At 40.9% G+C, this 22,427-nt stretch overlaps 1 protein-coding gene and 1 pseudogene across 2 annotated transcripts in view; one reads left to right on the top strand and one right to left on the bottom strand.

Moving 5' to 3' along the window:
• The first annotated feature begins 2,681 nt into the window (after window positions 1–2,681).
• LOC126932867 (thiamine transporter 2-like) overlaps window positions 2,682–22,427 on the top strand; it is a 42,214-nt pseudogene continuing 22,468 nt past the window's right edge.
• The window catches only part of LOC126932880 (COP9 signalosome complex subunit 9-like), a 249,397-nt gene continuing 232,613 nt past the window's right edge, over window positions 5,644–22,427 (bottom strand). For both annotated transcript variants that reach the window (XM_050752136.1, XM_050752135.1), the window contains exon 2: window positions 5,644–5,981. In XM_050752136.1, the coding sequence (XP_050608093.1) occupies window positions 5,791–5,964 (174 nt within the window). In that variant the 5' untranslated portion in view covers window positions 5,965–5,981 and the 3' untranslated portion in view covers window positions 5,644–5,790. The remainder of the gene's footprint in view (window positions 5,982–22,427) is intronic.

A 22,427-nucleotide genomic window follows, 5' to 3' on the forward strand; every position in this document is an offset into this window, starting at 1 on the left:
CAGGCTGGAGTGCAGTGGCATGATCTTTCCTCCCTGCAGCCTCAGTCTCCTGGGTTCAAGTGATCCTCCTGCCTTGGCCTCCCAAAACTCTGGGATGATAGGTGTGAGCCACTGTGCCTGGCCCTAGAAATCGTTTCTACTCTGTATTTTATTAGTAGTAACCCAGGAATTAATGTTCTCCAAAATACACTTGTAAAACTGCAGTGGATCTGGTGACAAGAAATTATGCATTTTTCTAAAGTGTGCAATTATTTAATATCTCACTTTCCAGAGGATTATTTCTAATGAATACAAGTCTCCCCTGGCTATTCCCCCTAATTGCCAGTGGGACTGATCAGTGTAAATAACAATCTCAACTGCTAAACTCACTTCAAACTTAGTGGTTTCAGGCTCCAGCACCTGCCTGTGGCTTATATGAGCTGGATGATGACCAGTGTCTCCACTCTCTGTAAAGATGATCCTTCTCTCCTCCCTGGTCACGGAAGCTAGATGTGGATTCCTACGTAGAGGTGGCATAATGTGGAATGTAACCCACGTTATGCACCTGCTACCATGAAAGCATTAGGCCAGGAAATTTCTTCACAACTACACCTGTATGATGTGCATTACCATCTCCCTCTTCAGGTAAGGAAAACTGAGGCCCCAAGACACAAAAAAACTTGGACAGGATCACACGACTTGAAAGAGTGGATCAGAGACTTAAATTTACTCAACTACAATGCCCATGTTCTTCCCACCAGGAAATCCTCTTTTCCTTATTCCAGAGCTGTTTTAGGAGTAAGTAACCAGCATATCCTTGAGAATCAAATGGTGGCTTGTAGTTCTCACTCCAGAGAACAACTTTAAATATGGCAAATGCTTGGAAAATTTATTATTACTTGAATTTTTATGGTCAGTTAGAAAAGTCTGGTTTGACAACTGTACTTTCAACATGCACTTCTAGGATTTTTTTTTTTTTTTTTTTTTTTTTTTTTTTTTTTTTAAAGATGGAGTCTTACTCTGTTGCCCAGGCTGGAGTACAGTGGTGAGATCATGGCTCGCTGCAACCTCTGCCTCCCAGGCTCAGGCGATTCTTGTGCCTCAGCCTCCAGAGTAGCTGGGACTATAGGCACGTGCCACCATGCCTGGCTAATTTTTGCATTTTTAGTAGAGACAGAGTTTTTCCATGTTGGTCGGGCAGGTCTCAAACTCCTGGCCTCAAGTGATCCGCCTGCCTCTACCTCCCACAGTGCCAGGATTATAGGTATGAGCCACTGCTCCCAGCTTGATACCTTTGATGGGTCAGACACGGGGCTAGACTCTAAGGTGATAAAGCTGAATCCCTGCTCTCAAGGAGATCCCAGGCTAGTGGTGAGATGTGTGTGTCAACACATCAATACCTTTCAAAGCCATCAGTACTGCAAATTGTATAGCTTATGATTGATGACTGCGTAGTGTGTGCCAGGCATTGTTTCAACATGTACTAGCGAATGGAATCCTCAAAACATATTATCATCCCCACTTTACAGATGAGGAATCTGAGGTATAAAGAGGTCCAGTAATTTACCAAAGGTCACAGGTTTGTAAGCAGCAGAGAAGGATTTGGAGCTGATTGTCTGACGGCAGAGTCCATGGTCTTCAATGGCATGCCAGAGCTGGACTGAGATGAGGTCTAATGGAAGGATGGGGAGGAGACGGAGAGGGTCAGGGAGCCTTCAGGAAGGAAGTGGTGAACAACTGAGGGGGTGAGACCCCACCTGGTGCTGCTGGAGACTTTCTATAATAAAAGGTGCCCTGATCCCGCCTGCCATCAGCCAACCCGGAGGCTTCTCATTCTGACCATAAATTCTTACTTTTCAATATGGTTACAGAAGTGGGAAAAGAATCATAACGGGGGCTAAAATATCAACTCAGAAAAGTACTTCTAAGTGTCGTATTTGAATTTTATCCATGCTGTGATCTTGTTTAGGTGTCACATAATTCTTCTTCTAGAAATAAGTACTAAAAACACATGAAATCGCCCGGATGGACAACAATTCAAATTAATTTAGGCTACTTATGCTAAGCCGATGTTCACTTTGAGTTTGATGCTTAGAAAAAGCGAAGAGTCTATCTGCTTTATAAATCCTATCTCCCAAAGGCTTTTTTATTCACTATGTATAAATACTCATTAAAATTAGTTTCCAGCTTATTAATAGCTATATGTTTTAGGATGCTGGGGGAAGGGGCACGAAGCAGATGTTTGCTTAGTATCTCATGGTAACTCTCTTTCCTGTCTAAAGTCTGCCAATGTCACTGTCTCTTCTTCTGCCCAAGATTTCTGCTTCAGAAGAAAGTCCCTGATGTTTTTCTAACTCTAAAAGATGAAAAGAGAATTTGGCTGATTTACCTAAATGAAACTTAAGAGTGGTTTTCCATCAGTGACCCCATCATTCCAGCCGAACTGAAACATAATCCTTTACTGTTTTCAAGTAGTTATTACTTTTCTCTTTCGACAAGAAATCCAAAAGCAAAGACTCAAGCCTTGTGTTTTGACCTGTGACATATTTTCAATCACAATGTTTTTTATTTTTTCATTTTTAAGACTGAAGGACAAAAGGAACATAGGGAAGAGAATGCAAGTTTCATTAAAAAAAAAAACAACTAGATTGATGACCAGTCTCCTTCCTTGCTTTTTTTTCCCTGTGACAGTTTAACCAATCATGAATTGTAACCAAATTTCACTGAGCTGTTCTTGGGTTTTTCCCACTATAATTCTCCATTTATTTGGATTTTTCTCCATGATGAAACCATCAGATCCATTTTTTGTACCTTATTTGTTGGGACCAGATAAAAATTTGAGCCTCAGCATGGTAAGTTAACTAACATGCTTATCTTAGATTTAACTCTAGCTAGAACTATCTCTAATGCCTTGGGTAGAAGCCAAATACTAATACTTCTTACACCCTCTAATGTGAACAGATGGGCCTTAATGATTTTTATGTATTTGACATATAAAAATATAAACTCTTTTTTTTTTTTTTTGAGATAGGATCTCGCTCTGTTGCCCAAGCTGGAGTACCATGGTACTATCATGGCTCACTGCAGCCTCGATCTCTCAGACTCAAGCAATCTTTTGGTCCATCTTAGCCTCCTGAGTAGCTGAAACTATAGGCGTGTGCCACCACGCCTGGCTAATTTTCTATTTTTTGTAGAGACAGGGTCTCACTATGTTACCCAGGCTGGTCTCAAACTCCTGGGCCCAAGCAATCCCCCCACCTTGGCCTCCCAAAGTGCTAGAATTATATTCATGAGCCACTGCGCCCTGTCAAAAATATAAACTCTTTATGGTGGAAAACAGCCTTACCTAATCTTTCAGTTGTGCAAAAACAATACTCCAGGACTTCAATGCATATTATCATTAACCTAAAATGAAGCCATCCCCACTAAAGAGTGTAAGTCTGGCTGGGTGCGGTGGCCCACATCTGTAATCCCAGCAATTTGGGAGGCCGAGGCGGGCAGACAGCCTGAGGTCAGGAGTTCAAGACCAGCCTGGCAACATGGTGAAATCCCACCTCTACTAAAAATACAAAAATTAGCTGGGCATGGTGGCCGGCACTTGTAGTCCCAGCTACTCGGGAGGCTGAGGCAGGAGAATCACTTGAACTCGCAAGGCAGAGGTTTCAGTGAGCCAAGATCGTGCCACTGCACTCCAGCCTGGGCAACAGAACAAGACTCCATCTCAAATAAATAAATAGATAAATAAATAAATAAATAGTATTAAGTCTTAGAGGATAAAATGAAATTTGGTGGTGAGGGTGGGGCAGGAGAAAAGTTACTGACAACCATGTGAAAAATCCTCACAAGATTTTCCCCTCTTTATTTACAAATATTAAGGCTGTTTTTAACTTTTACTACAGTCACAGGAATAACAGTCCTAAGAAGCCTCTAAGCCAGTGCTTCTCAAAGTGTTGTCTCTGAACCAGCATATCAGCATCATCCGGAAATTTGTTGGAAACGTAAATACTCAGACCCCGCCCCAGACTTATTGAATCTGAATGTCTGTTTGTGGTGGTGGTGGTGGTGGTGTTTGAGACGGAGTTTCGCTTTCGTTGCCCAGGCTGCAGTGCAATGGCACGATCATAGCTCACTGCAGCCTGGAACTCCTGGGCTCAAGTAATCCTCCTGCCTCAGCCTCCCAAGTTGCTAAGACTACAGATGCCAGGCTAATATTTACTTTTTTTGTAAAGAGAGGGTGTCACTGTGTTGCCCAGACTGGTCTGGAACTCCCAGGCTCAAGCAATCCTCCCACCTCGGCCTTTCAAAGTGCTGGGATTACAGGCATGAGCCATTGCACCCAACAATTTTATCTTATTTTGCCTCTCTTTCCTAGCTACCATCTACATTCACCCACCTCACACCAAGTAGATTTTGCCTCCTAAACCAATCCACCATTTTCTTCACAATAAACACCAGTACATCCCATGAGGTACAAACTGGTTTAGCTGGAAGCTATGAATGGGCTGGATTCAAACACCAGACATTGTCACAAAAAGCATATCTGGCATACAGCTTTTCCCATGTTGGTGACTATACCCAAAAGCCCAAAACAGCAAGAATAAAGTTCTACCAAACTTCAAGAGTGCTTGGGTAAAAGTCTACTTGGGAACCCAAAGCATAAGGACACAGATTAGGTCATAGCAAAGGGCATTCTCAGGCTCAGTAAATCTATGGGTTTATTTTGGTTGTCTAGAAATTCAGAGGACAGGAATTTGAGAAGGTCTACCCCAACTGCCTTTATGTCATCCTCCACCCACTGTACATTCCCCTTATAGAAAATGAAATAATCACTTACTACAGATGGGCTCAGATAATTGGCCAATGCCACCAGTTCCAAGAGAAACTGTGGCCAAAATTGACTTGAACGAGAGAGCTACTAAGTAGTTTCTTATGATTCCTCCAGGGCAGTCCAAAAAAGTAAAGCGAAGAAAACAGAAGAGTAGAAAATAAACTCACACATGTCTCTTTCTCTGACATTCAGTCTCAAACTGGTCATTTGTTCCATATTTTCCTGATCACCGAGATGGTATCGCAATGGGCTCCTCATTTTTGTACTGATGGGTATGAAAGGGAAAGAAGGCAGTCAGGTTCTTCCAGTACTGAAACATCCTTTTTGACCTTTTGGTTCTGACAGTGAAGAAGAATAAACTATTTTGTTACATGCTAGCAAGCAGCAGTGTCTGAGCAGCCCTAGCTTGTTCTGGAAATCCTGTCAAGTGTAAAAAGATTAATTTATCCATTATGGCCTCTTTTCCTAGCCTCCATAGCTTATTGCAGATCAAATTACATTTATAAAGTTTAAAAGGTAGATAACTAAGATAATAGCTGCTGTGGTTTTTACACCGGGAAGTATAAATTCACACCTTATGAATATCTGTCATTCAATTTTTTTTCCCTGAATTTCAGTTTCCCATTGCTTTCCAATGTATTGTTAGAAATTCATGTAAACCATGAAACTAGACCCACTTTGGCAAAGGCCAAGCAGTGCATCCTGGGGTTGATTCATGTCATCTTTTTTTTTTTTTTTTTTTTTTTTTTTTTTTTTTTTTGACGTTGCTTTCTTTTAATTGGAGTGAGGACACAACGTGGTCATGTTCAAAGACGAACAGCCTCATCTAGGTGGTGAAGAACACTCTTATCTTTCTTGGTTAACCAGGTCCTAAATTCAAGGGATTTCCAAGTGTTCTTTAAAACCACCTGAAACTGTCCTGCGCAGGCTCACACTGCGACTCTGTACCAAGGGCCTGGCCCCGCCTGCAGCCAGAGGTCATCTCACTGGATGTCATCATCATCGAAAAGATCTTCAAAATCATTTAAAAAGTCTGCATGAACGGCCTTTTCATTGGCTGCCAAGTCCATCAAGAGCCCAGTGCTGCCTCCCGCCTCGTCCAGGTCCACGTAAGGCCGGGCGCCCTCGGGGAACATCTCGTCCACGGCCGGCTTCATCTCGGGCCCGCGGCGCTCTCCATGTCATCTTGATAATGGTAAGTGTCAGAGGCCCAGGGTGTATTTCACGTCCTGATTTTTTTTGTCTTTGTACTCTCCCCACTTAATCTTGCAGATGACAGATGAGATCTTCCCCATTTGGACATACTCCTACCTGGTGCTGCTGCTGCCTGTGTTTGTCCTCACTAATTACGTCCGCTACAAGCCGGTCATCATCTTGCAGGGTATTAGTTTCATCATTACCTGGCTGCTGCTTTCGTTTGGCCAAGGAGTGAAGACCATGCAGGTTGTAGAGTTCCTCTACGGGATGGTGACCGCCACCGAGGTGGCCTACTACCCCTACATATACAGCGTGGTCAGCCCCGAGCACTACCTGAGAGTGAGCGGCTACTGCAGGAGCGTCACCCTGGCCGCCTACACAGCAGGGTCCGTGCTGGCCCAACTCTTGATACCCCTGGCGAACCTGTTGTACTTTTACCTCAACATCATATCCTTGGCCTCTGTCTCCGTGGCCTTCCTTTTCTCACTTTTTCAACCAATGCCCAAGAAGGGCATGTTTTTTTCATGCAAAACCCAAAACAGAAACTCCTCAGAAGCCACCGGGAGAGGACGCCATCTTAGCGGGATCTCACAAGGATCACAAAGCAGTTCACGGAATTATCCACTGTGTCAGGGGACCTGGATGCCAGCAGTGGGGCACCCCAAAGCCAAGCAATGTGGCTTTGAGAGATTTCGTGCAGTGGTCCCGGGATTTGCAGGAGTGCTACGCCTCAACGCATCTTTTTTACTGGCCCCTGTGGTGGGCTTTTTCCACAGCAGGTTTTCACCAGATGTTAAACTATATTCAAATCCTATGGGATTACCAGGCACCATCTCAAAGTTTCACAAAACATGTATTAGTCGATGTTCGTGCTGCTGATAAAGACATACCCAAGACTGGGTAATTTATAAAGGAAAGGGTTTTAATTGACTCACAGTTCAGCATGGCTGGGGAGGCCTCACAATCATGGCGGAAGGCAAAGGAGAAGCAGAGTCACTGCTTTGCTGGCAAGAGAGAATGAGAGCCAAGCAAAAGGGGAAACCCCTTATAAAACTGTCAGATCTCGTGAGAGTTATTTACTACCATGAGAACACTATGGGGGAAACTGCCCCTGTGATTCAATTATCTCCCACCAGGCCCCTCCCACAACACGTGGGAATTATGGGAGCTGCAATTCAAGAAGAGATTTGGATGGGCATACAGTCAAACCCTATAAATATATAATGGAGCAGTAGAAGCCCTTGAAACCTTTGGGTCTAGGTATATAAGACTTTATCTCATTAATGTGCAGAAAATGTGCTGCTCCATGTTTTTAAGATACTCCACGGTAAAAAAAAAAAAAAATTAGGCCTGTTTGGAAGTAACTCCAATCAATGCATTTCAGTGCAATAGAGCCCTGAAAAAAGTAAGATAGTAAGAACTGATATTACAAGACCTAAGCTACGTCAACTATACAACATATATTTAACTGACATTTTTGCTGTTTATAAAGAAGCTAGTGAGTATATTTAAAACACACACACACACAGGGCTCAATCTTTATTTATTTATTTATTTGTTTGTTTGTTTGTTTGTTTATTTTGAGAAGGAGTCTCGCTCTGTTGCCCAGGAGGGAGTGCAGTGGCACCATCTCAGCTCACTGCAACCTCTGCCTCCCAGGTTCACGCAATTCTCCTGCCTCAGCCTCCTAAGTAGCTGGGATTACAGGTACATGTTACCACGCGTGACTAATTTTTTGTATTTTTAGTAGAGACGGGGTTTCACTATGTTGGCCATACTGGTCTCGAACTCCTGACCTCGTGATCCACCCACCTCAGCCTCCCAAAGTGCTGGGATTACAGGCGTGAGCCACCATGCCCGGCCCCTGGGCTCAATTTTTTATCTATGTTCTATCATTTGCCAAGTAGGCAAATCAATGAACATTCTAGCAATCCGTTTTCTCTTCTCTTTTTGAAGGCCAGAACAATATCTACTAGTTTATTTCACAGGATTGCTTTTTTTTTTTTTTTTTGGGACGGGGTCTCACTCTGTCACCAGGCTGGAGTGTGCAGTGGCTCACTGCAGCCTCCAACTCCCTGGTTCCAGCAATTCTCCTGCCTCAGCCTCCTGGGTAACTACAGGATTGCTTTAAAGATCAAAATATATCATGCATTGGGAAGTATTTGTGTAATGTAGTATCTTAGGTAAAAATTAGTTGTTTTTATTTAATTTTCCTGAACGTAAAATAAATAGTACAACTTTCAAATTTGTATTCTTCAATAATCCTGCTGTAGTGATTTCAACACCAACTACCATAGTTTGAAAAAGAAGAGTTTTGTCACAAATTTAAAAGAGGCAACTAATGTAATAAAACTTTGAAAAAGATATACGTGGAAGATAAAGTTACACTCATCCCTAAAAACAGGAGCTACAAACTGGTGTCCTGCTGGTCAAATATGGTTGGACCATGCAGAGTTAGACAGTTTAAGGTTAAACTATCAAAACTCTTTTCAGGCTGGCATGGTGGCTCATGCCTGTAATCCCAGAGTTTTGGGAGGCTAAGGTGGGGAGGCCAGGAGACCAGCCGAGCCAACATAGTGAGACCCTGTTTCTATAAATTTTTTTTTTTTTTTTTAGTTAGCTGGGCATGGTGGTGTGTGCATGTAGTCCTAGCAACTGGGGAAGCTGAAGTAGGAGGGTCACTTGGGCCCAGGAGTTCTAGGCTTCAGCGAGCTATGATTGTGCCACTGCTCTCCAGCCTAGGTGACAGAGTGAGACGGTCTCATAAAACAAACAGGCTGGGCAAGGTGGTTCATGCCTGTAATCCTAGCACTTTGGGAAGCCAAGGTGGATGGAGCACGAGGTCAGGAGTTCAAGACTAGCCTGGCCAACATGGTGAAACCCCATCTCCACAAAAAATGCAAAAATTAGCCAGGCATGTTGGTATGCACCTGTAATCTCAGCTACTCAGGAGGCACAAGAATTGCTTGAACCTGGGAGGCGTAGGTTGCAGTGAGCCGAGATCTCACCACTGCACTCCAGCCTGGGCAACAGAGCAAGACTCTATCTTGGAAAAAAAAATAGAAAAAAAGTCTTTTTTCTTTCTGGAATCTTTCAATAACTCTAGTCTTTAAAATGTGGTTTGAAAGGCCAGGTGTGGAGGCTCATGCCTTTAATCCTAACACTTTGGGAGGCCAAGGCAGGTGGACCAGCCTGGGTAATATGATGAAATCCCATCTCTACAAAAAAATGCAAAAAAATTAGCCGGGTGTGGTGGCGTTCACCTGTAGTCCCAGCTACTCGGGAGACTGAGGCAAGAGAATCACTTGAGCCCAGGAGGTTAAGGCTGCAGAGAGCCGCGATTGGACCACTGCACTCCATCCTGGATGACAAAGTGAGACCCTGTCTCAAAAAATAATAGTAATAATAAAATGTGGTTTGCAGACCACATTACCATGAGGTGGGCACACTCAGGTAATGGTCTGCAGACCTGATATGCATAAACTGACCTAAGCCATCGGTGACCGCAGCTCATAGTTTTACCTTTTTAAGGGATTGTAGAAAAAAAAAATACAACAAGAGTTGTAAAAAAGGATATGTGGCTCATAAGCTATAAATATTCACTATCTGGCCCTTTAGAAATTGTGGATCTTGAACTCAATATAGTGGGTTGCTGACCAGCATTTTTAAAACAGAGTAGACTAGTCTAATACAGAATAGGGAGTATATCAGCTTGTAAGGATACACTTTGTTTTGCAAAAATTCTGTTCACACATATATATATGCACTAATTAATATATAAAATATATTTTCCTCAGGCTATGGTCAAAGAAGTTTGAAAGCTTCTGCTTTTGGAGCTATCTTATACATATCAGGGTTCCCAGCAAGACAAATAACGTACTTGCATATTTCCTTAACTGTACATACGGGGATTTGCCAAAGCTTGTTGCCCTCTGATTTCAGACTGTTCTCTACACCCAGCTTCCTCATTCTCTACCATATCCAGATATTTATTTGTTCAAACAACAGTTAACCCCAGAATGAATTCTTTTTTTGTTTTGTTTTGTTTTTTTTTTTGAGACAGAGTCTTGCTCTGTCGCCCAGGCTGGAGTGCAGTGGCGGGATCTTGGCTCACTGCAACCTCCACCTCCCACGTTCAATCCATTCTCCTGCCTCAGCCTCCTGAGTAGCTAGGACTACAGGCGCCTGCCACCACACCTGGCTAATTTTTTTTTTTTTTTTTTAAGTAGAGACAGGGTTTCACCGTGTTAACCAGGATGGTCTCGATCTCCTGACCTTGTCATCCACCCACCTCAGCCTCTCAACGTGCTGGGATTACAGGCGTGAGCCACCACGCACCCAGCCCAGAATGAATTCTTATAACTGCTCATTCTATCTTCTCTCCACAACCAAGTTATTGTGTTATCCTGTATAATTTTCTGTCTGGCCTTGTATGCATATTATGTTTTTATTCCATTGTCCTTAATAAAAACCTCAGACACAGCACCCCTTAACAAGTAGGAATCCTCAATTATGGTGATAATGACAGCAGGAAACAAGTGCCCTATGAGAAAGGCAAGGTGGGAGGTGGTGGATGAGGCTGGCCCTCCCAGTGGGTGTGTGTGTGCCTGAGCATCATTGCTGTCCCTTGAGTTGGCTGGTGTCTCCTTCCTCCTTATCTAAAGATGAATTTCTGATATTGTGTGTTGTCTGACAGGAAAAAGGTAGGAAGACTGAGCAACAAAGAGAAATCTTGGGAAGGTCTCTGGGGAATTGAGGGTTTTCAGCTCCCACTACTGGGTTCACCCTTCAAGACCCCTCCTGGGCCTTCTGCTTGGGCAAAACCTTCCTCCTGGCTCAGAAGCTACAGTAGTTTGGAGAGGTTTAGATAATTGTCCAGGCACTCCTCGTCTCTCACTGAATATACTTTGTGAGGTTTAAAACACTCTTCCAAAGACAATGTGGTGCAAGGAGGGAGAGGTGGGCTGACACGGGCATTAATACTCCAGGGGACAAAGGGCAGGCCCCAGAGCCGTCTTTGAAGTTAGCCCAACAATCTGCATGTACTTTCCTGACAAAACAAAATTTTCACATCAAATGAGACTTTGAAGCTATTTATTCTAAAGCCAAGTTGTTCCACACCCACCTGTTTATTGAACAAAGCGGGGCCTATTGTTGAGCTCACATTCTTCTCACTTCCCTCCCTGAAAATTCCTAACGTTTGATTGGTTAGGTCAGGGCTTGGATTGGTGTTTCATCCTCTGCGCTGCTGGCCTCTTGGGCTGGGCAATTCTTTGTCCAGGGGGACTGTTCTGAGCTCTGTAGGATGTTCAGCAACATCGTATGCCTCTAAGCCACTAGTTGCCAGGATGCACCCCATTGTGATAACCAAAAATGTCTTCAAATATTGCCACTTGTCCACTAGAAGGCAAAAATACCCCTGGTTGACAACCACTAGATAAGATTTGGATAAGGGTCGGAGCTTTTTTTTGTGGGGGAGGGATTGGGGGGGATGGAATCTCGCTTTGTCACCCAGGCTGGAGTACAATGGCGTGATCTCAGCTCACTGCAACCTTCACCTCCCGGGTTCAAGCAATTCTCCTGCCTCAGTCCCCCTAATTTTTGTATTTTTAGTATAGATGGGGTTTCACCATGTTGGTCAGGCTGGTCTCGAACTCCTGACCTCGGGTGATCCACCTGCCTCGGCCTCCCAACAGAGCTCTTTAATAATCCTCATCACACTGTATTTTTTAATTTATTTATTAACTTAAATTTATTTATCTAATTTTCCCACTAGGCTGTATTGTTTTCAAAGCAAGGACCCAAAGTTTACCACTATATCGTTCCACAGAGAAGCTCAAAAGTACTTGCGGGTTTAACAAATGAAGGAAAGAAGGAAGGCAGAAAAGAAGGAAGGAAGGAACAAATAAAGAAGGGCATGATCAGGCCAGGCACAGTGGCTCACATCTGTAATCCTAATATTTGGGAGGCCCAGATGGGAAGATTGCTTGAGGCCAGGAGTTTGAGACCAGCCTGGTCAATATAGCGAGACCCCATCTCTACAAATAAATATATATATTTATAGATATATATATATAGAGAGAGAGAGAGAAATATATATATAGAAAAGTTTGGCATCTGTCAGGCATCTTGAGGAAAATTTTTTTAATGGTGTTACAGAAACGAAAGAAAAAACAGAGACAAGGGCAAAGAGAGAGAGGCCATCCTTCCTAAGGCATTGGTAATAGGCTCACAGAAAGGGCGTGGGAGAAAAGAGCGGCACCACACATTAGGAAACTTTAGACTGCAGACCATGTGCACCTCAGTCCGATGACCGGGCATTCACAGTTCCCCATTTCTTACCCTCTGTTTGTCTTGACCAGACTTTAGTCAGGCTCCTGGCTTTCCCACAGGCCCCTAAATGTTGCTTACTCCAAACCCTGAGCAAACACAAAAAAATGTGGAATGTGTCCCCCTTATCAGCTCCAAACGGGAATTGGCTGACCACAGTGGGATATTTTCCTGTCAAACTCCACTGACCATTTCCCCCTGGGAATCCAGCTTCCTTTACAGAGATTCTGCTTATCTCTGCTTGTACCCTCTTTACCCTATAAAAGAAAATCCTTTTTCTGTTTGATCTTGAATCATGCAGATTTCTGCAATCAGAGAGTTCTTTTTATTGCAATAGCCTTTCTTCTAAATAAAGCCTCTCCTATCTAAGTCACATATTTTTTTTTTATTTGACACCAGGTTTCTAAGCCTGAGTTTTAACATCTGCAAAGGGAAGAGGAAAGAAAAAAATGGCCCTCTCCATGGGTCCTCTCCAGTCTATGATTTATGGAAGCCTAAATTCGGCTGGTCTATTTCAACCCTTAAGAGAAAATGATATGTACAGTTCACAGAGGTGGATCAAGCAATTTTTCATTCAAAGTACACAATAAGTCAGCATTTTTTTTTTTTATAGTCTGAAAATGCTTCAGTGCTTCTGTAACTGTGGATTTTAACAAAACTGTGTGCTATTTTACTATACATGGATTAACAAGATGTAGTTTATCTTTTTATTTTATTTTATTTTATTTTAGGGGCCATGGCAGCCTTCACAGTGGCTACATCAAAGTCAACTGGGATCTTCTGGGCGAATTATCCTTGGTGATCTTCTCAGGAGCAGATGCAGGTTCTCTATTTCTCATGCATTTCACAACTAATATTTAGGTGTGCTATGCTGGTCTCTTGACATTCAAGTCAAGTTTTATGTTCCTTACAACCATAGCTGTGTAAGTATTTACCATCTATTTCTTTTAACTACTTAAACTACTTAAAGCAACAAAACATGTTTATTTATTCTTCCAGCTCCTTTGAATAGCATTTTGCAATGTTATACCTAAGGCTTCCTACAAGAGACAATGAAACTATATTCCCATTTGAATCAACTTTCTCTTACGACTTGACTAAGATTCCTAATCAGGAGGATAAATGAAGTTGTTACAATTCATAAGCAATAATATGTTGTTAGGCTTCGATTTTGTCTGATTTAGCAACATAGTATAAGATACGATTCTAATTTTGACTAAGTTTAGTTTTCACTCCCATTTTTCCTGCTTGAATAGTCAGAGCGTATCTATTTCTTTTTGAAACAACTTATCAAATGTTCTCAGGGCTGTTACAGAAGTGAAGCTGTTCCATTAAACTACATATAAATACTATATCACACAGTAGTTTAAAAATATGAGGTATTTGATTTAGATTAATCATAAAGTAAAGAAAATGAGCTAAGGAGGTGGTAGATACTGGTTGGAGAACACTTCAAGGAATTAAATGCTACTTCTCATTTCCTGTGTAATAATGTGTTTCATTCTATACACCAAGTTAATCAGAAATAAACATCTGAAAATATTTTCGTTGGCTGAACATTATTGGCAGCATTACTGCCCTGTGGCCTTAAAATTTTGTAGTCTATTTGTCTATAAAATGAAGATGAGATGCATTTCTTTCTAAGGAGTATTAGTAATAATGACATGTGAATTTTCAACAGAAATACTGGAAGCCAGAAAACAATGAAACAACATTTTAATTTTTATTTCTATTTATTTATTTATTTTGAGACGGAGTCTCGCTCCATTGTTCAGGCTAGAGTGCAGTGCACGATCTCAGCTCACTGCAACCTCTGCCTCCCGGGTTCAAGTGATTCTTTGCCTCAGACTCCTAAGTAGCTGGGACTGACTACAGGTGCATGCCACCACGCCTGGATAATTTTTGTATTTTTAGTAGAAATGGGGTTTCACCATGTTGGCCAGGCTGGTCTCGAACTCCTGACCTCGTGATCCGCCCACCTTGGCCTCCCAAAGTGCTGGGATTACAGGCGTGAGCCACCACGCCCAGCCCATTATTTTTATCATTTAAAAATAATTGCACCTTTTAGTTTAGATTCAGGGCGTACATGTGCAGGTTTGTTACGTGGGTATATTGCATGATGCTGAGGTTTGGGATACAATTGATCCCATCGCTCAGCTAGTGAGCTTAGTACCCAATTGGTAGTTTTTCAACTTTTGCCCTCTGCCCAAGAACATTTTTAAAGTGCGAAAACTAAAAAGCTGCTAGCCTAGAATTTTATACTCGGCAAAAATATTCATCAAAAATTAAGTCAAAATAAAGATATTTTTAAGACAAAAATTAAGCAAAATTATTGTGGTGTACACTAAAAGAAATATAAAGGGAATTCTTTAGGCAGAATGAAAATGATCACCATTAGTATTGCAATAATATAGGAAAAATAATACTGGAAAAAATAAATATGTAACTAAATCTAAGCAAATCTTGGTTTTTGAGACAGAGTCGCACAGGCTGGAGTGAAGGGGTGCAATCTCAGCTCACTGCAACCTCTGCCTCCCAGGTTCAAGCAATTCTCGAGCCTCAGTCACCCAAGTAGCTGGGATGACAGGTGTGCACCACCATACTCGGCTAATTTTTTTGTATTTTTTGTAGAGAAGGAGTTTCACCATGTTGGTCAGCCTGGTCTCCAACTCCTGGCCTCAAGTGATCCACCCGCCTCAGCCTCCCAAAGTGCTGGAATTAGAGATGTGAGCCACCGCACCTGGCCTAACGTTTCTAGTTTTAAAAATGTATGTAGAGGCCAGGCGCAGTGGTTCATATCTGTAATCCCAGCACTTTGGGAGGCCAAGGCAGGCGGATCACTTGAGGTCAGGAGTTGGAGACCAGCCTGGCCAACATGATGAAACCCTTTCTCTACTAAAATACAAAAATTAGCTGGGCGTGGTGGCAGGTGCCTGTAATCCCAGCTACTAGAGAGGCTGAGGCAGGAGAATCACGTGAGCCCGGGAGAGGGAGATTGCAGTGAGCCGAGATCCCACTATTGCATTCCAGCCTGGGCGACGGAACAAGACTCCATCTCAAAAAAATAAATAAATAAAAATATACATAGAGTTAAAATTTATGATGGTAATAGCACAAAAGGAAGGGGAAATAATAGATTTAAAGTATTGCAAAATCCTTATATTGTCAAAGAAGTGGTGAAAATACTATTTTAGGCTAGATTCTGCTAGGTCAAAACTTCATGCTGTAATATATATGGTAACTACTAAAAGAATAATACAGTAAGATAGTACTAACAAGCTAATGAAGGGAGGGAAAGTGTTTTTAAACTTAATGCAACAAAAGACAAGAAACAGATCAAGGAACATAAATCAGGCAGGACAAATAAATGGTAAATTTAAAATCCCATATAGCAGCAAAATCATTAAAATGTGCCTGAACTAATTACTCCAATTATAAGATAAAAGTCAGCTGAACGGATTTTAAAACTCAAAACCTAATTATGTTGCTTTCAAGACACACTTCTTGAAAATAAGGGCTCCAAAGTTTGAAAGTTAAAAAATGGGAAAAAATATACTGTACAAACGCTAATACAAGGAAAGCTAATTTAGTTATCCCAGTATCAGATGAAATAAGCAACAACACCAGAGTGATTTGTCTTTTCATTATAAGTTTCATAGTCATTTCATAATGATAAAAGTGTTAATTAACAACTAGGTAAATAAGCTATTCTTTTTTTTTTTTTTTTTTTTTTTGAGATGGAGTCTTGTTTTGTCACCCAGGCTGGAGTGCAGTGGCATGATCTCAGCTCACCGCAACCTCCACTTCCCGGATTCAAGCAATTCTCCTGCCTTGGCCTCCCGAGTAGCTGAGATTACAGGCGTGTGCCAACACACCTGACTAATTTTTGTATTTTTAGAAGAGATGGGGTTTTGCCATGTTGGCCAGGCTGGTCTCAAACTCCTGACTTCAAGTGATCCCACCCACCTCGGCCTCCCAAATTTCTGGGTTTACAGGCGTGAGCCACCGTGCCCGGCCAATAAAGCTATTCTGAATTTGTATGCACAAAAATCATAGCCTTAAAATGTATTGAGCAAAATGCCAAAAAAAATTTAGAGAAATAAAAAAGTCCACCCTCACAGTTGCAAATGTGAACACAGCTTTCTCAATAACAAGCAGACAAAAAACATCAGTGAGGATTAGGAAGATTCAAACTACATGTCGAATAAAGTTGCAATGATGGATATGTGGAAACTGTACACACTGCAGGATAAAGACTATTTTCAAGTGAACATAGAAGAGTGACCAAAAACAGGCTTGAACTGGGCCAAAAAGTAGCCCTCAATAAATACCAAAAGATTGAAATCATACGGAAAAAGTATTCTGACAACCATAATTAAGCTAAAATCATTAGCAAAATTGTAATTTAAAAATACACAAATGTTTTATAATTAAAGAAAGAACATGGTCAAAAAATTATACTTGGAGTTAGAAAATAATTTGAACTGAATGACAATGAAAATATGAAAAATCACAACTTATAGGATGCAGTTAAGCAGTGCAGGGAGAGAAACATACAGTCTCCAATGCATTTATTTTTTAAACAGAGAAAGGACACAAATTAAGTTATTTAAACATTCATCTTCAGAAGCTAGAAGAGAACAGCAAATGAAACTCAAAGAAGAAAATGTTAGAGATAACAAAAAATAAAATCAATGGAATAGAAAACAGTACAATAGGAAAAATTACCAAAGCCAAATTAGTCATTTGAAAAGTCTAATAAATGTGAGAGAGAGTGCTCATGCATAGAATGGAAAAAATACAAGTTATCAATATCAGAAATGAAAAAGGGGAGATGATTACGTATCTTTCTCAGTTCACTGCAACTTCTGCCCCCAGTGGTCAAGTGATTCTCTCCCCTCAGCCTCCCAAATAGCTGGGACCACAGGTGCGTGCCACCACACCCAGCTGATCTTTTTTATTTTGTAGAGACAGGGTTTCATCATGTTGCCCAGGCAGGTCTCGAACTCCTGAGCTCAAGCAAGCTGCCTGCCTCAGCCTCCCAAAGTGCTAGAATTACAGGTGTGAGCCACCATGCCTCGCCTCTTTTGCCCACTTTTTAATCAGGTTCTTTGATTTTGGCTCATGAATTTGTGTAAGTTCCTTATAGATTCTGGATATTAGATTTTTGTTGGATGCATAGTTTGCAAATATTTTCTCCCATTTTGTAGGTTGCCTGTTTACTCCATTGATAGTTTCTTTTGCTGTACAGATGCTCTTTAGTTTAATTAGGTCCCATTTGTCAATTTTTGTTTTTGTTGCAATTGCTTTTATTTTTATTTTAATTTTTGTTATTTTTATTTTTATTTTTATTTTGAGACAGAGTCTCACTCTGTCGCTGGAGCTGGAGTGCAGGGGCACGATCTCAGCTCACTGCAACCTCCACCTCCCGGGTTCAAGCAATTCTCCTGCCTCAGCCTCCCATGTTAAGTGGGATTACAGGCACCCGCCACTATGCCCAGCTAATTTTTTGTATTTTTAGTAGAGACGGGGTTTCACCATGTTGGCCAGGCTGGTCTCGAGCTCCTGACCTCGTGATTCGCCCATCTTGGCCTCCCAAAGTGCTGGGATTACAGGAGTGAGCCACCACTCCCAGCCTATTTATTTATTTTTTTGAGACCCAGTCTCACTCTGTCTCCCAGACTGGAGTGCAGTGGCACAATCTTGGCTCACTGCAACCTCTGCCTCTCAGATTCAAGCGATTCTCCTGCCTCAGCCTCCTGAGTAGCTGGGACTACAGGTGCGAGACACCACACGGTCTCCCCAAGTGTTGGGATTACAGGTGTGAGCCACTGTACCCAGCCTGCAATTGCTTTTAGATTTTCTGTTTTTATTTGATTTTCACCAGTTTATGCCTATTTTTTCTTTATGGAAAAATATGATTTTTAGCTTACCTTGCTATTTTCTTACTGTAACAGGAAATAAATCTCTATCTTCCCCTAGTATTCATGCTAAATATTTTGTTTTCTCTTAGCAATCTCTTGATTAGGAAAAAATAATTCTAGCCAAACCTAAATCAGTTTCGTTTCATGGTCAATGGCTATACTTAGGAAGGAGAACCTGAAAGTTAGTAAAAATAATAATAATGATTTTTCAGTCACTTTTACTATTCCTGACTATAACTTCCACGTTGTGAAAAGATAAATGTATATTAGTCTTGAGTATTTCAGAACATATTGGTTCACAGCCATATTGCATTTCTACTGCATGTTAACCTCATTCTACTGATGGATGCAACTTAACATCATTCTACTGAGGAAACAAATAGGGAAATTAGAAAAATATTAATAATTAACTGTCAGGATGTGAGATATTTAGAAAAAACAAAATCCTTTGATGAATTAAGAAATGCTCAGAATGTTTTGTTATGGGCATGAAAGTTTAAGCCACATGAATAGTGAGAATTCTGAGATTCTAAGAGGCCGTAAAATGAGACTCGTTATCTAACTGTTAGGGTTCTCCCAGAGAAAATGTTCAGAGTTTTCTACCAAAGGCCTGCACAGCCATCTTTTATCTAATTTGTCAATTCACTCAGATGGTCAGTAAGTTTAGTGAAGAGAAAAATCATTTCAGACATAATTAATTTGGGATACATTTTTAAAAGTAATTACTGGGCAAGGATTGAATAAACCTAGTATTTTAGTGTCTGGAGACATACTCAGTAGAGGAACAAAAGGAACTTGACCAAATAGATGTGTGAACTTTGGCACTAAATAAAATGATCATTTACATATCTAACTCAACATACTGACAAAATATCATTTTCTACATATGTGAATTCAATTTCTGTAAGTTCATTTACATCTAATTACTGCTCCAACTTCTAGGCAACTTACAAATTTAGCAAGTGTAGAATAAATTTATCTCATGCAAATGGTTAGTATTCAGGTTTAGAAGAAAAGTCTAAGACTGTTGACCATGCATGATTTCAATCATTGTGTGATAGAAGTTTACATAAAATAATTTGTGATTTCTTGATTTTTATTTATTTATTTATTTATTTTGGAGTCTGGTTCCATCGTCCAGGCTGGAGTGCAGTGGTGTGATTTCAGCTCACTGCAACCTCCACCTCCCGGGTTCAAGTGATTCTTGTGCCTCAGCCTCCTGAATAGGTGGGATTACAGGCATGCGCCACCATGCCTGGCTAATTTTGTATTTTTAGTAGAGATAGGGTTTCACCATGTTGCTTTCGCCATGTTGGTCAGGCTGGTCTCAAACGCCTGACCTCAAGTGAGCCGCCCGCCTCTGCCTTCTTAACTGCTGGGATTACAGGCGTGAGCCACTGCGCCTGGCCTAATTTGTGATTATTATATAAAAAGACACTTACTTTGCATTTTTTTCATGACATAAAAACTGATCAATTTAATTAAAAATTAATCAAAGCAGTTATCTGGTACTAATTTATTCCCTGATGGGGTGCAATCTCCGTGGGTGTCCTCATTGTCTAGCTTGTTCCCTGTTATGCCTCTGCTGTTTCCTCTAGTTCTCGCTTTATGTAGGCACTTGGTTAGTATTTCCTCCAAAAAAAAAATACATACATACAATATGAAAATAAAACTTTGAGCTATTGAAATTTTGTGTGTGTGTGTGGTGGAGTCTCTCTCTGTTACCAGGTTGGAGTGCAGTGGCATGATCTCGGCTCGCTGCAACCTCCGCCTCCTGGGTTCAAGCCATTCTCCTGCCTCAGCCTCCCTAGTAGGTGGGACTATAGGCATGTGCCACCACACCCAGCTAATTTTTGTATTTTTAGTAGAGACCGGGTTTCACCATGTTGGCCAGAATGATCTTGATCTCTTGACCTCGTAATCTGCCCGCCTCGGCCTCCCAAAGTGCTGGGATTATAGGTATTAGCCACCGAACCCAGTCTGAAATTTTTTTAATTTAACCATTTCATTGTTATACAGGCACAACCTAATTTTTTTATGCTTTAGCATATGTTCCTATTACTTTCCTTTAAGTTATAGAGTAAATTGGGAAATGCTAATCTCATACTTCCGTAATATACAATACATAAATGATTGAATACAGCTTCAAGGTAGTTCCATTTTTTAAATTACAGACAATACTCCAGAGACTCACCTGTACTTAGTGCCAAATACGCAATGGAAGAACATAAATACAACAATTATTTTCTAAGAACTTGCTAGTCCTAGGCAGTGTTCTCTGCATGGTAGCTCAATGTCTCCACAGCAACCAAGTGGAGGCCACCGTGAAATAACCCAGCCAGAGGTTCAAGATAAGATTTTAGATAGTATGATTACATGTAATTTCAGGTATCTTGAAAATAATTTGGGGTTTGCACTAAAAATCTTAGGATTCAAAGCCACTCTGAGCCCACCATCAGAACTGTGTTTTTTTCTAATCCATCACATGTAGAGGTCTTATCCAAAACCAAATAAATCACTGTCAAGCTGCTTAGGCATCTGAACAGATTAAATCAAGATTCCAACATGAAATAATTTGCATACTAAAAGGAGGAAATCTGCCATTTGATTTCATCTAAGTTTTAAAAGCGTCAATGCAGTTCCACATTTGTTCAAGGGAAAAATTGTTAGCTGAACAAGAAAGACCTGAAGTTACAAGTCCCATTTGGACCACCTGTCATGTTCACTGTGTGGGACCTAGGGTCATTTATGGGGTTTGCTATGTTTAGTTAGTAGTATCTTGCAGGGAAATAATGCCTTTTCATTAAATCACACAGTTTTAAAATGCTTCTATTTTTTTTTTATGTAAAGAATTTTGGAAGGGACACAAAAATAGTTCACATTTTTCATTTGGTTCATTTTGTAAATAGATTCACATTACAAATGTTTTAGCTAAATTGCATGGAAGAACTTTAACTATGTATGTCAATCTTGACGGACTAAATTTAACATCCCAGTACAATTATTTAAAATGAATTAATTACCAGATTGAATAAACTATGAAAGGAAATAATTTGTGGATTTTGCAGAAAAATATTGACTAATTAGACTCTGAAATTGCTAACTCAGACAATCAATAATCCAGTGATTAAATCTTTAAAAAAGTAAAAAATTCATCATGCTGACCTGTTTTCACATATTGATAAACTTAGTTTTTGGTTTTTTTTTAACAGAGTCTTCCTCTGTCTCCCAGGCTGGAGTGCAGTGGCATGATCTCGGCTCACTGCAACCTCCGCCTCCCGGGTTCAAGGGATTCTCCGCCTTAGCCTCCTGAGTAGCTAGGACTACAGGCATGCGCCACCACGCCCAGCCAATTTTTGTGTTTTTTGGTAGAGACAGGTTTCACCATGTTGGCTAGGCTGGTTTCAAACTCCTGACTTCAAGTGATCCGCCTGCCTCGGCCTCACAAAGTGCTAGGATTAAAGGCACGAGCCACTGTGCCCGGCCTGATACGTCTAATTTTAAAAGTGACTTGCTAAGCCGTATTTATCTCAAATAACGTTCAATGTTTTCTAGTTGCAGAGTATTTTGAAAATTTGGTTTAATTTTAGAATTGGTTAACTAGTTTTAAACTCTTAGCATACTATATCCCATCCCACGGAATGTTAAAATACATTGCACCATCCCATTTGTCTATTTCTTCAGGCTCTCTCTGCTAAAAGAGCTTTTAGAAAGAAACTGTCAATAGAAACCTGGGCTTCCTCAGCAGAGCAAAGCCTTGCGAAGAACACCATTTGCTGTTTTGTATTTGAATGCGCATGTGTGCATCCTTTTAAAACTCTTTCCATTTGTACAATGACAGATTTCAGATTGGAGTTAATCTGAGCATGGAAGACTATGCCCTGGCATTTGGAATTAAACCCTTCATTGCCTTGATGATTCAACCCATCATGACTATGACTGTGGTTGACAACCAAGGACTGGGGCTTCCCTTTGACATTCAGGTAAGTTCATGGCCACTGTGCTCTCATGGACAAAGAGGCATATTTTCAAAAGTATATATCTATATCTATTTATCTTTATCCTTTTAAAAATCAGATTTGTTGATAAATAATATATATGCAGTAACTTCACACTTTTTATGTACAGTTTCATGAATTTGGGCAAATGTACAGCTGTGTGACCACCAC

Source organism: Macaca thibetana, chromosome 12 (assembly GCF_024542745.1).
Source record: "Macaca thibetana thibetana isolate TM-01 chromosome 12, ASM2454274v1, whole genome shotgun sequence".
NCBI lineage: Eukaryota > Metazoa > Chordata > Mammalia > Primates > Cercopithecidae > Macaca > Macaca thibetana.